General features: G+C 30.6%; 2 protein-coding genes across 2 annotated transcripts in view; one reads left to right on the top strand and one right to left on the bottom strand.

Moving 5' to 3' along the window:
• The window catches only part of LOC119828900 (phosphatidylinositol 4-kinase type 2-beta), a 23,852-nt gene extending 18,988 nt beyond the window's left edge, over positions 1-4,864 (top strand). Inside the window, exons 10-11 of the mRNA XM_038351207.1 lie at positions 286-384; positions 759-4,864. Of these exons, the coding sequence (XP_038207135.1) occupies positions 286-383 (98 nt within the window). The 3' untranslated portion in view covers position 384; positions 759-4,864. The remainder of the gene's footprint in view (positions 1-285; positions 385-758) is intronic.
• A 325-nt stretch (positions 4,865-5,189) lies between these two features.
• LOC119829191 (protein FAM160B1-like) overlaps positions 5,190-13,087 on the bottom strand; it is a 17,504-nt gene continuing 9,606 nt past the window's right edge. Inside the window, exons 9-12 of the mRNA XM_038351593.1 lie at positions 12,828-13,081; positions 10,381-10,471; positions 8,479-9,203; positions 5,190-8,139 (exon numbers count right to left, since the gene is read on the bottom strand). Of these exons, the coding sequence (XP_038207521.1) occupies positions 8,028-8,139; positions 8,479-9,203; positions 10,381-10,471; positions 12,828-13,081 (1,182 nt within the window). The 3' untranslated portion in view covers positions 5,190-8,027. The remainder of the gene's footprint in view (positions 8,140-8,478; positions 9,204-10,380; positions 10,472-12,827; positions 13,082-13,087) is intronic.

Genomic DNA, 13,087 nt, shown 5'->3' with positions numbered 1-13,087 from the left:
TTTCATCCCCTCCGTTTGATGATTGTTCCAATGGACAGCCTTTGGAGGTGATAGCAGTTACATCATAAGCAGTTGGATTCTTGTGGAGTGAAAAGTTTTCAAACCATGTAGCTTCTCTTCAATTGACACAAATGTGGCAGCTCAAAACGATAGCTATCTATGACTACAGGAACAAAAAAAAATACATTACAGACTAAAAAAAAAAACTTCTAGTTTTATGTTATGTGATACATTTATAAATCAGTGAAGTGAAGTAAAATGGGCGATGTTAATGAATTTAAACAAACATTTTCAGGTCGAAAAGCGGCACAACGTCGTCGCGCTTCTTCGACTCGTTCCAGCAGCGCTTCCAACATAAATCGCCATTTTTCTCCTGGTGGTGAAGTTAGTAACAAACTGTTTCATAATTATTAAGGTCACAACACCTACAGTACGCACTAAAGACTGGACATGTTTTCGTATTAAAAACCAGCTGCGCCCCGCGGTTTCATCCGCGTAAGTCCGTATCCCGTAGGAATATTGGGATAAAAAGTTGCCTATATGTTATTCCAGTTGTCCAGCAGTCTACGTACCAAATTTCATTGCAATCGGTTCAGTAGTATTTGCGTGTAAGAGCAACAAACACACACACACATCCTTACAAACTTTCGCATTTATAATATTAGTAGGATTAGTAGGATATTATCATTGTATAGCGATTTCTGATTATTAAAGTTTTTGTAAATCATTTTTATTATTTTGAGTTTTTTTTTTTCCAGCAGCAGAGCATGATCGCGGACTGTAGGTAGGAACGAAGACACTGTTATAAAAATAATGTATAGAACATTTTGTATGTATGTTTTAGTGTAGTTCGGTAAATATTGTACTCTACTGAAGTTGAAATTGTTTTGATTGCATTCCATGTTGTTTTTTTTTTTTCACTCAATTCATAATTAAACGTCATGTTTAGAGGTTAAATGGTTTTTATTGTTCACTCATAAATGAGTTGAACCAAGTTCTTTACTAAGAATGAAATTTTAGATTACCGAGAATCCGTGATTTGGTTCTAAAAATAATCACTGGACCAAGATGTCACGAATATCATAAGTACATTATATGAAATATGTATTTATATCCATAACTTTGTATTTTAGGAGAGATTCAAATAATTAAATCTCACGTAAAATGTATAATTTATATAACGATTCTTAAAAAGATTATAGACCTTGCTTTGTCTATGATTTTAATTTTGAAAATGTCGCAGTTCCTTTATAGTCTATGGAAGATTATAATTTGATTTAATAAACGATGATTTTATTTTAATATATTCAACTTTAGTGAGGCGTAACTAAACGTAAATAAAAGGCGTTTGTATGTAGTTACTGTATTTTTAAATCTGATACAAAATTTTTTTTTTTTTTATGTTGTTTGGCATAGTATTTTCTTGTGTTTGATTTTACGCCAGTATTATACATTTAGAAATTAAAGACTAACGGCTTTTTAAAGCGATTTATTTATTCATTATTTTTTTTATCAAACGTTTTGAACAGTTTACAGCGACGTGGTTACTGGGTGACTATATATATACGAAGTTGTTCATTTTTGTTCAGCTGTTCAGAAGCAATTATCATGGAAGTAGATAACACTTTTTTCTATTACGGAATCCTATAAAATTATATGATATTCAGCCATCAGGCGTCTATTAATTCCTTGATAACTTCTTAATGGCTGGGCACAATTGAAACAAAATTAGAATTATAATTGCTCACATACAATTGCTATGTGTGTGTTGGATTATTTCTTCTAGAAGTTTTATGCAACGAAATTACTATATTATCTTATTTATAGCGTAGACGCTATAAGATAGATCTTATTATACATTTTATACGTTTTGTTAAATCATATTCAACTACATACAAACGCGTTTCTTTACTAAATATAATAAAGCTGGTATAGAGGTCGCAAGTGGACCAAGCTAGTCGTGTCCTACTCAGCTGTTATTTATCGTAAGTTTCACCGATATGAGCTTAGCTCTCCCGTACGTTTAGAGCAATTTATCGACGATGTAAAAAACATTGATTAAATGTTATTGGCTGCTAATATCCTAAATTTATTTTATTTATGTAATATACTCAAATATACGCCCGGTTTCTATTTATAATCTGTTTTTTTTTTCAATCAAATAGGCAACTATTGTCTATGAAAATACGACGTTTGACCTTAGAGGAATTATAGATAGAGTAGGCCATATTCATGTTTACATCATCTGTGGTTTGAAAGAGTGAGAAAATCGCGGTATCCTATCTCTCTACTCTAATCACTAGTCTAGAAAGAGAACATAGCGACATTACCACTGTTTGATTGTACCATTAAAGAGAGACAGAGTACCGCGTTCTTTTCTCTCTTTTTATATCATAGAATTACAATGAACTCTGTCGATATTTTTAATTTCGTTAGAGGATTTTCAATGAAGTCATATACTAGACAAACTTTACACCGCGTGAATAAATCAAATAGATTCGTCCGAAGGGAGACAACTACTTTTCAGAGAATAGATTACTTGCAGAAACCGGACGCTAGTATACTATGTGGATATTTTCTATCAGCGGTAGAAAAATTATTCTTCGAACTTCGAGAAGACATAGACAATGAATACTATAAATAGTCAATTTAAGAAAATTGTGTCTTTCGTAGCTTTTTATATTTATTTTCGGACCATTTGTGATGTTGTAACAAATAAAGTGATTAAGTTTTGATTTTCTTGCCTCTGGTTTTATAATTTCTGGTACATGTTTAATTTAAGACTAAATTTGTACATTTATTTGTTAATATATAATTATTTAATGAATGTGTTTATGGTTTTTTATTAGTTTTTTGTGTTTTTTTTTAAGGGCAATGTTTACGCAGTTTAGCAAAAGCGCGGTTATATATGTATTGACTTAAACATTGGACCTTAACATGAAAGTTTGTTTTTGAGATTATCATTCTACTATTTTCAAATCACCATCCACAAATAGTGAATTTAATAATTTAGTATAAAAATTATTCATATCTATAACAAGTAATTTATACAATTAAAATAAGTAGCGAATCATAGAAAATTTTAAAATTATTTATTATGTTGTTAGAGACACTAAAACTTATTTCTTTCTCATGTTTGATATAGTAATGTTAGAGAAAGAAACAAACATAGTTTACAGTTACAGTTGTTGTCTCACTTTATGGGACGATTTCTCAAAAGTAAAAGGCAAACATCATTTCCAATGGAGGATATTTATTTTTCTTTAATATAACGTAAAAAATAGCCTTTTACATTAATAAAAATATACAAGTGCCTAATTCAATATGGAGTTAGAAATAATTCAAAATAATATCAAATATAAGCATAACTTGCAAAATCTCTGATAGTAAATAATAAACATCGCACATAGTTTTCGTCCGCCAGGTCACAGGAAATTCAAAAGAGACGAAAATATGTTATATATTATGCTACTGTTTATTGCTAGCTTCTTATCACCAGACATGACAACCATATCACAAATCGCTCCGTTACGATGTGTAGACAAAGAAACACTTTTGCATGTTGGGAAGAATCTATCAAAAGTCTTATATTTGTATGGTTACTTTACATTAATTATCATTCGTTTGGCTTAATTTCAAAACAAAATCATACTATAAATTGCAATTACTGACATACTAAAATGGATTTCTCTGTATTGGAAATACAAGAACTTAGGAATACTTTTAAAAATATTTATTCGTAAATTTGCTATGTGTTATTTATGTTCCGAGTGTTATCTAAAAAAGTAAGTAATCTCCATTCGGTTATAAGTAATTGAAGTTGCATGATAATGTTAATACTATATTCAACATGTTAAAATAATATTAAATATAGACCAAAACTAAGCAATTACTTGGAAATCGATTTTTGAAGTTATTGTATTTTAATAGAGAACGTGTCGCCTGTGTTCAAGTCCCATAACTTTCTCATTTCTTTAGATGTCTTAATGATTCTTTCACGTGTTTGTTTTATTTTACAATTTTTTTATAATTTATACAGAAAAATGGCATTTTATTAGTACTCATTATTAATTATTATCACGAAACTATTTCTTTTCATTATTATTATATTTAATAATGTTATAACCTATTGATACAGAATCTTCCGACGTTAGTAGTCAAAATTTAAGGAACTTAGATTATATAAAATGCTAACGACAACCACTTTTTCACTGGCTTATTACTATTTTAGGACGCAAACAAGTGAGATATGCATTTTGTTATTTATTGTATGTTTTTAAGGTTACATATAAAGGCGACTTATTAAATAAATTCGCGCCAAACGACTATAGACAAATATCGACATATTCTGTACCAGGGCTCAAGAGTTCCTTATTCCTATTTATTTAACCTGTATTTGATTATTTAAAATTGATAATGACGCCATAATTTATACAAAATAAATTATCTTCACACATAAATCTAATGTTTTATGGATTTGCCACGCCGTATAATGGGCCTTATTATTATAACCTGAATCATAGGAAACGAAACGCAAAATGCATGCTATTTCGCTTGCACTTAAGTATACTATAACGTGCCATCTCACACGATGGTGATACACTAATGGAAGTAAAAATATAACATAATTCACTTGGTTTTCTATTCAGGATTTTGTTGTACACTTGAAACATTTTAACCGAATGTAAACAATAGTTTGTAAATAAAAAGGAGTTTGTCATCTTAGGATAGTATGAATCTAATTGCAGCGTGACTTAACATGCACTTAGGTTCATTAAGTCTAAGTTACGTCTGTGTTATTATTTTGGTTATGTCATGTTTATAATATTATTTAATTGGAGAATATATAATCATTGCATTTTTATTTGTTGTTTTATTTTTCAATGACTTTCCCGTTGATTTAGAGACCTAGTATAAAATACGCATTAAAATAATATGCATTTATTTGAACTGTTTTGAACTTACATTATATTAAATCGGTTATATATAATCGATTATTGAAATATAAACAATGTAATTTTATTTTCAATAATCGACAATCACAATATTTATCCAACTCTAAAACTTAGCAGAAATATCCTGTAATAAAAAGTAAATATAAAATAAGTTGTAGTGTAGTGTGTTGTAGTGTTTACTTCTTAATGACGACAAAGAGTGGCACAAAATTAAATGCATTTTGATTTTTCTAAATCATTTAATAAAATTAAAACGACATAACATGTGGACAATAAATAGTTGTGCGGTGAAACAAAATTAACAATCATTATATAAATCTTTCATTATCTGGGTAAATTAATTATATATTTCGGAAAAACCTTTACACAATTTATGATTGTACGAGCAACGTATAAAACAATTATATTGAGTTTTAAACGGGTGTTTATGTACAATACCTACTTGAATCCAAAATTATCAAATATCTTATTTAATTAAGAAATTAAATATATTGCACAAATAATTTAACCTAAAAGTTTGAAGGAATGCTCGGAAAACAAACTAATGCGACTAGAAATAATACAAGCTTAATTTTAACTGGGCTAAAGAAGGAATATATAGAAGTACTCTAAACAATTATAATTATAGAAGATAAATAAGTAACGAAATAAAGAAAAGCATAAAAACTGAAGTTGTTTTTCTATTTACTAGTTACTATAATTATATAGAAAGAGTATATGATAACGATTGTATATGGGGGACTAGGTAAACAGTAATGTGAAAATAATTAGCAATCTACAAGCAAAAGTATCTGAAAAATAAATTAATAACCATACTATAAACTTCTTGTATTTCTGTTAATTTGTTTCAAAATTTAAATTCAGGGATTTTCAATTGCGGGCAGATTTTGGCGGCATGTGGCGACCATGTTGTTTTAGTGACATCTGTCAAAAACATATTTGTCACCCAAACGTTTCAGGGGGTAAGCTGAACTAACCGAATGTCAAGTTAAGGACTATACAGCATTCACAAATGATTTTATGATCATAATAAATGTACGTCACAACGAACGTCTTGGATCTAACCGGCCCCAGAACGGTCACCACAGCTTTAAAATACCTACCTGCGCTTTTGAAATAACTATACACTATGGATATTTCTTAAAGCGTAGTGGATATTCATAAAACTCGTTGTATTCTCAAAAACAGTTGCCTATTGATACCGTAGCAAACATGGAAATTTCTCGAAGCGTAGTAAATATGCATAATAGCATATATATTATAATATATCATATAATAATATTCTGAAAAACTATTGATACCGTAAATCAATAAATTTTTTTTCAATGGTTTAATTTTCACGTCCATAGAGCGCTTGACTCTAGATTCAAATATTCAAGAAATTCATTCCATTAAAATAACACAGAGTATAGAACTACAGAGTATATATAGAGAACCGATCGACAACTGTCAAGCTACCAAAATGATGGCTACAGTGCTACCAACTTATCTCTGTAATGAAGGGTGCATCACCGTCGCTTCAGTGTTACCTTTAGAATAATATTCCGAACACCACATTTAATAGCTTTCGGTTTATTTAACAATTATAATTTTAAAATATAGCAGTAATACAGACAGAGCATTTGAACTAGTCAACAATGACAACAATTCTCCATCTTTAGTTCAAATTTTCGCCATTTCAAAGATAAGTTCGTGCCGCTGTAGAATCAAATTTATTTCACAGAGTATAATTAAATTGAACTGATATTTAAAACATGATTTAAATATTGAATAATTATAAAATTAATTTATATTATTAGTCTAGATGGGACAGATTTTGTTTTGTAAATGAGTTGAAAAATTACGATTTTAAAAAGATTGCTTTATGCACTACATACTGATCTGCTATGCTATGGAAACTTATGGTCTATGAAGCTATAGAACTTTTGAACGATACAATATGTAATTATAATCCTATTTGTTTGTTGAACACAATGTTACATTAATTTCATTATCTATTCGAGACAAATCTATTTATATTCAGAAGATCTTATTTTTTATATAATTTGCACGAATATGTTTTCCGTTTTGTTGGGGTTCCGTACCTAGTGTCTAACGTCGGACTTTATTACTAAGATTTTACCGTCCATCTGTCTGTCTGTATGTCTCAATCTCATGAACCGTGATAGTTGAAACTTTCAGAGTCAAATATTTCTATTGCGGCTATTCCAAAAAAAAAAAAAAAATTAAGGTTAAGCAACGGTTCGCTCGATTTTGAATTTGACTGGTGACAATTTTTTTTTCAGTTGCTCTCTAGCCTATTTGTACGGAACCCTCATTGTGGGAAATCCGACTCGCACTTGACCGACTTTATTTTGTATACAAGAATGAAATTGAAAGTACTATCATATTATAAAATACTCATCTACTTGCAAAAATATACCGAGGTTGTGCTGTATACAATAACACGTGCTTCCAAACAAATGCTATATATTAAATGCATTTTTATATTATTTTTATCATTAACATTATAATCCATTACACCAACCAATACGAACAAAAAAATACAAATGAAATCTAACACAATATCTAAAAATTAAACAAAAAACCTCCGATCATTAAAATCAACGATATACACATCTTAATTTCTTTACGAAGATTGTACAATACAGATTAAATAAATAAATAAAATAATCCTATACAAAAACATACTAAAGAATGCCGCCAATTGTAGATGTGAAATTCTAATAAAAAGAAACACTAAACAGCAAAATCAATCTTATTACTATTACTTAAATGTGTAGTCATATTTCACAATACATATTAATTTATATAATAAATTATGCGACTATAAGATGGCTGATTAGTATACCTACAACAAAATGAATTCAACCTTATTCCTTTGAGTTAAAATCGGATTTACAAAGCAACACAACTCTATCCTGGTAACCAGTTGGTAATTGCGTATATAGTTGATATTAATGATCAAAAACTATTTTTTTCCTTTAAGTACATAAAGCGGAAGCATTAGCAAAATACTTTTTTTTATTGCCATATAAAAAATATAGATTTTTGTTGTCTATATTTTTGTTATTATCTGTGCATATGAATCAGATGTTGATATTTGACAAACGCAATGGCTGCAAGTTCCTTACAAAACTCCTCTAAGACGATCAAGCTTTCCACTAACTGGTTATGTTCTCCGCTGAAAATAATATTTAAATTATAAAAAATGTTATAAAATATCAGTAGAATAAATTACTTTATCTTGGAAAATTAAATACATAACATTTATCTATACTACTAATACATACAGCTGAAGACTGCTTAATCGCGCTAATCTCAACAGCTACGGTGCCGATTTTGATGAAATTTTGTAAAAGTATTTAGAGTTCCGAGAAAGATAGTAAGAAGTGGCGGAACCACTGAACCCTATGTCCTTTCTCTGGTTTCAAGTTCTCTAGCCGTCAAGAAGAGACAGACAAGCTTACTTTCACATATATAATATTAGTAGAGATTATGATTATGTGTTTAGAAAACAAACCTTTCGTCATAGCTAGGATCCTCGCTCATAAGCTGCAGTCTTGTATTTTCAATGATTTTCTTGTAATTCTTCAACCGGGGTATCTCCATAGTTAGTCGTTTAGCTAACTCTTGCATCGTCTTAAAAAGCGTGCGAGTGTTCTTTGTTACTGGTAAATTGGGATTCAGCAGGTATTCGTGTAAATTCGGATGCGGGAGAAGAGCAAGCTTTGATATTATGGACGTAAGGTGCAAATTCACTTGATACGGCTGATCGGGCATTCGCGATAACAGCGTTAACAGCATCTTTAAAAATGGTCCCTCGTCGAAATCCTCATCTACACTCGATTGCGCATCACTCCCGCGTAAGACTAACGTTTGAGAAAACTTTCGTTTCTTATCTGTGCCGCTGTCATCTGTCACCACGCAATTGTCATATTTTTTATCTGTATCGCACGTGTCACTTTTGACAACAACATTATCTGTAGTTCTATGACATGTGTCAGTGGAACAATTTGTTTTATCTGTACACGAGCTAGCCGATGCTGCTGAATTTGATCTTTGATATTGAGCATTTTCTAATTTGCTTGTATGTTTTTTGGTTTCTGCTACGTGTAAAGTGTCGAAAGCGTCCAAATGAATGTCTGCTTCTGGTCGACTATCGTAGCTGTGGGTGGAGCTAGCTGTATTGTCCATCCAGTTGGGTTCGTTAGGCCAGTGGTATGAGGCGGTTATGTCCAACCATAGCTGTGGAATTTATTAGACTGTAGTATAGACAAAAAAAGTCGTTTGACATTCGAATTCGATTCGTGTGAAAGATTTCCGTCCGACTTCCCCATAGGCAAGTGATATTTTATACTCGGCTTAATGGAGAGAAAAATAACAATTAAATTATTTCTAATGTGTTTATATTAATATTAACATAATATCCTTCATAAAACCGCGTATTACTGCTTATTCTTTCTTATACATAGGATATTTATTTACCTTTTCTATATAAACGCCGCCTATGGATACGTGAACGTAGAACCGAAGGGCCCCGGGTTCGATTCCCGGTGAGTTCTAATAAAATAATATCTCTGCCTAGCACACAGAAGTTGATCACCTTCTTGGCCATAAAGAAAATCGATCAGTGAGACAGACGGTTAATACATTTGCCCCATAGCTGACAAAGAACATGGGATTCACTTCTTTCAAAATAAAATCAAATATAATTTTATCGATTGTCTCCTATTATGTGCCTGCTATTTAAGTGCAAAAAGGCCTGCACAATTTCCTATATTTCATTCATTCGTCGTATTATATTTCTACAGACAACAAACGTAGTCAAGCTTATTAACATACTATCAGGTATATTCCCATAACTTACTAAAAGCAATAAATTCAAACGTGAGCCACTTGGTAATTATATAATCCTTAATCGGACCAGTGAGTTAAGGTTAGATAATTACAGAGCATCATAATTACATAATTTGGTTGAGGACTTTTTTGTCGCTTACTGTGTATCTAGTTATTAATGATCAAAGAGAATCACATGTAAATTCGTGAAGTGTAAGCGTTAGCAAAATAAAAAAATAGATTTTTTATTGCCATATAAAAAAGTATCTGTTTTTTTTTTATTTTTTGTGGTCTATATTTTTATTAATATCTGCACACATGAAACATTTAATATTTGACAAACGCAATTTCGTTACGTTCCTAAAAAAACCTTCTAAAACGCTTAAGTACTCCGTTAAATGGTTATCATTCCACCCTAATTGGACTTTTGGTCAAGGCATTTTCTGTATCTGGTTGTGTAGTTGTTACTAATTTTTTTCTTTTTTTTACTACTAATTTTTTACTCTTTTTCTTTTTTTTTTGAAGCCTATAGGCCTATTTCTCCCCCATCAGCCCCTTCCCCTCTCCTCCCCATCCCCCCCATTACCTGATAGTGTCTCTGCGCGTCGTGTATGTAGTGCTCGTAGTCAGCGCCGACCGGGTCGGAGAGAAGCGCGCGAGGCAGCACCAGCAGGAAGCTGCAAACGGACGGGGACGAATGAAACGCACGATTCTTTTCATACATTTAATCCGTAATAAAATGTCAAAAAATTTACATTTTTTTTTTTCTCAGAACGAGAAGAGACAAGAATTGCACATTTGCTAAAAAAACGTCCATACACAAAACGTAAAACCAAAGGTCGCTTCGTACTTTCGGACACTTATGATTTATAAAAATATATAAAAAATATGGTTGCCGTACGATTTTTGTAAGTTTATATGTAGCAAACGTAGTAGGGTTGTTGTGTAGGGTCGTGAAAATATATGGGCCTGTTTTTGAATATCGAAACAAAACAACAAACAAACTTAACCATAAGGTAATAAACTTTTTTCAAATAAATATGTACACCCTGTATACGCATATTAAACCCAACAGAAAAGCGTATTGGCAAATCTGCAATAAATTTTAAAAAGTGCTACTATATTATGTTGCATGAAAATTGTGAACAGGCAGAAGAGAGAAAGAAGAGAAGAGCACAAAAACAATAGTCCTTACACAAGTATAGATGTTTTGTTTATGAAATAATATTTTAAAACTATATCACTTATTCAATGAAATTAGAAACTAATTATTCACCTACATCTTATCCTAACATTGCACCATACTTATTTTTAATATTTTAAATTTATATTTCAATATAATTCTCTCATTATACGGAAGTTATTTTTTTAACAAAATATACACAGAGACAATAACTTATAACCGCATTTAATTTAAATAAAAATATGGCAAATCCTATAAATTAGACAAATGTATTGAGCGCTAACATACTTTTGAAAAAAAAAATTCGATTAAAAAAATATACTTATTTAAGCTTTTGATAACATAAAATTTTACCACATTAAAAAAATTTAGATCCGACTACCTAGCCTACCTCACTAACAACTATACTTATTAATTAGGAACCATATTGGATTTAATTAAAAAACTAAATTTATAAGAAACGAGTGTTTTTTTTATATCCTAGTTTTTTCTTGACTTTCCTTCAAATAAAATGTTTTTTATTTAATTATTAAATTAACGAAACATTTTTTTATACAGTGGTGGTAACATACGAGTTAAGTTATTACTAAAAACTTAGTATTATTAAAATTAGTGATCATGCACAAAATATATTAATTAAATTGATTCACCCTGTGATACAGATATTTTTATGACACTGATTAATTTTTAATGGTATTTAGCGTAGGTTAGTAAAACATTAATTCTCATTAAAAACAATATTTGATATGTTACTTTTAATACTAATTGTTAGATGTGGCCTTTGATTTCTCTAGCTCCATTATTTCTTCGATTCGCGTTTTAAGCCGTAAGAGTCGCCTAAAATATGAAATTTGTTATTAATTACATTGTTTTTGTTTTAATATTATGATGCTAACGCATATGTTATGTCAATTTTTAAATAAAATAGCTGTAGATAATTTAATTGCTACGTTTTATAGTATTATTACATCGATAAATTTATGTCACTGTCAAAATGTAAACATTGTTAGATTAAAATATTACGGGTTATATAATAAACTAACGGTTTTTTACAATCTCACTGCGACACACATACGAATAATAATAAATACATAAAAATAAATACATAAGAATAAAGAAGTGAAAAGGGACATTCAAAATACAAAAGGAGTGATAATTGCATACTTTACGTATAGAAATTTTTATATGATTTTTGTCCGTAAGTATGTTTGTCCACGGATCACGGCAAGGCAACTGTGCGTTATTGTATATTGTCACCGATGTTTTGATAGTGATAAGATAAAATAAATTATACACCATATTTGGGTCACTAAAATGGTATTTTTTACCTACTGGGAAAAGAAAGCCACTGGCATAATCGAGTATCAATTAAATATTATTTACAATGTTATATACATATAGTATTAATAAAATATATCGAGTATGCTAAAGCGATGTTTCTTTTTACCTTCCAATTACTATTAATTATTATTTATGTAATATCTTCTGCGAAAGAAAGCGAAGCGAAGGCGGGCCAGTATACATGGTAAACATTTGTTGAGCAACAGTTGATCAAACAATGTTGCTGGAAATTTACGTCTCATTATGCTGCATGACAAAAATTTCTCATTATGTTGATACATGACAGCAACATGTTGACAGCGATTTGTCAGTATGTAGATGCATGACAGCAAGTTGTCAACGAGTTGATGCATGACAGCAACATGTTGACAGCAATTTCTCAGTATGCTGATGAATGACAGCAATTTTTCAACAAGTTGATTCAACTTTGATGCTTTAAAATGTTTTACCACTATTGCTGGACTTTATTCCTAGCTGCACATTAGATTTAATTCACTACCCCCACATACCTATTTATAACTCGATGAATATTTTCCACGTTCTCACCCTGTTCCTTGCTGACCAAACCCTCGTGCGACAGGATGTCGGTTATTTGTTCATTGATCGCGTCCTCGTGCTCCAGTTGCTTCATTGCTTCTCTGGAAATCGGAAAGAGAACCGTAAGTATGTGAGATAGAATACATATTGCGATATCTATTGGTATGTAACCAAAAATACGCAGAGCTGAAAATTGGTACGTATCAAAAGACAACATCGCAGATGACATAAT

Source organism: Zerene cesonia, chromosome 9 (assembly GCF_012273895.1).
Source record: "Zerene cesonia ecotype Mississippi chromosome 9, Zerene_cesonia_1.1, whole genome shotgun sequence".
Lineage (NCBI taxonomy): Eukaryota > Metazoa > Arthropoda > Insecta > Lepidoptera > Pieridae > Zerene > Zerene cesonia.
The sequence above is the reverse complement of the archived record's forward strand: the minus strand, read 5'-3'. Positions and strand labels throughout refer to the sequence as shown.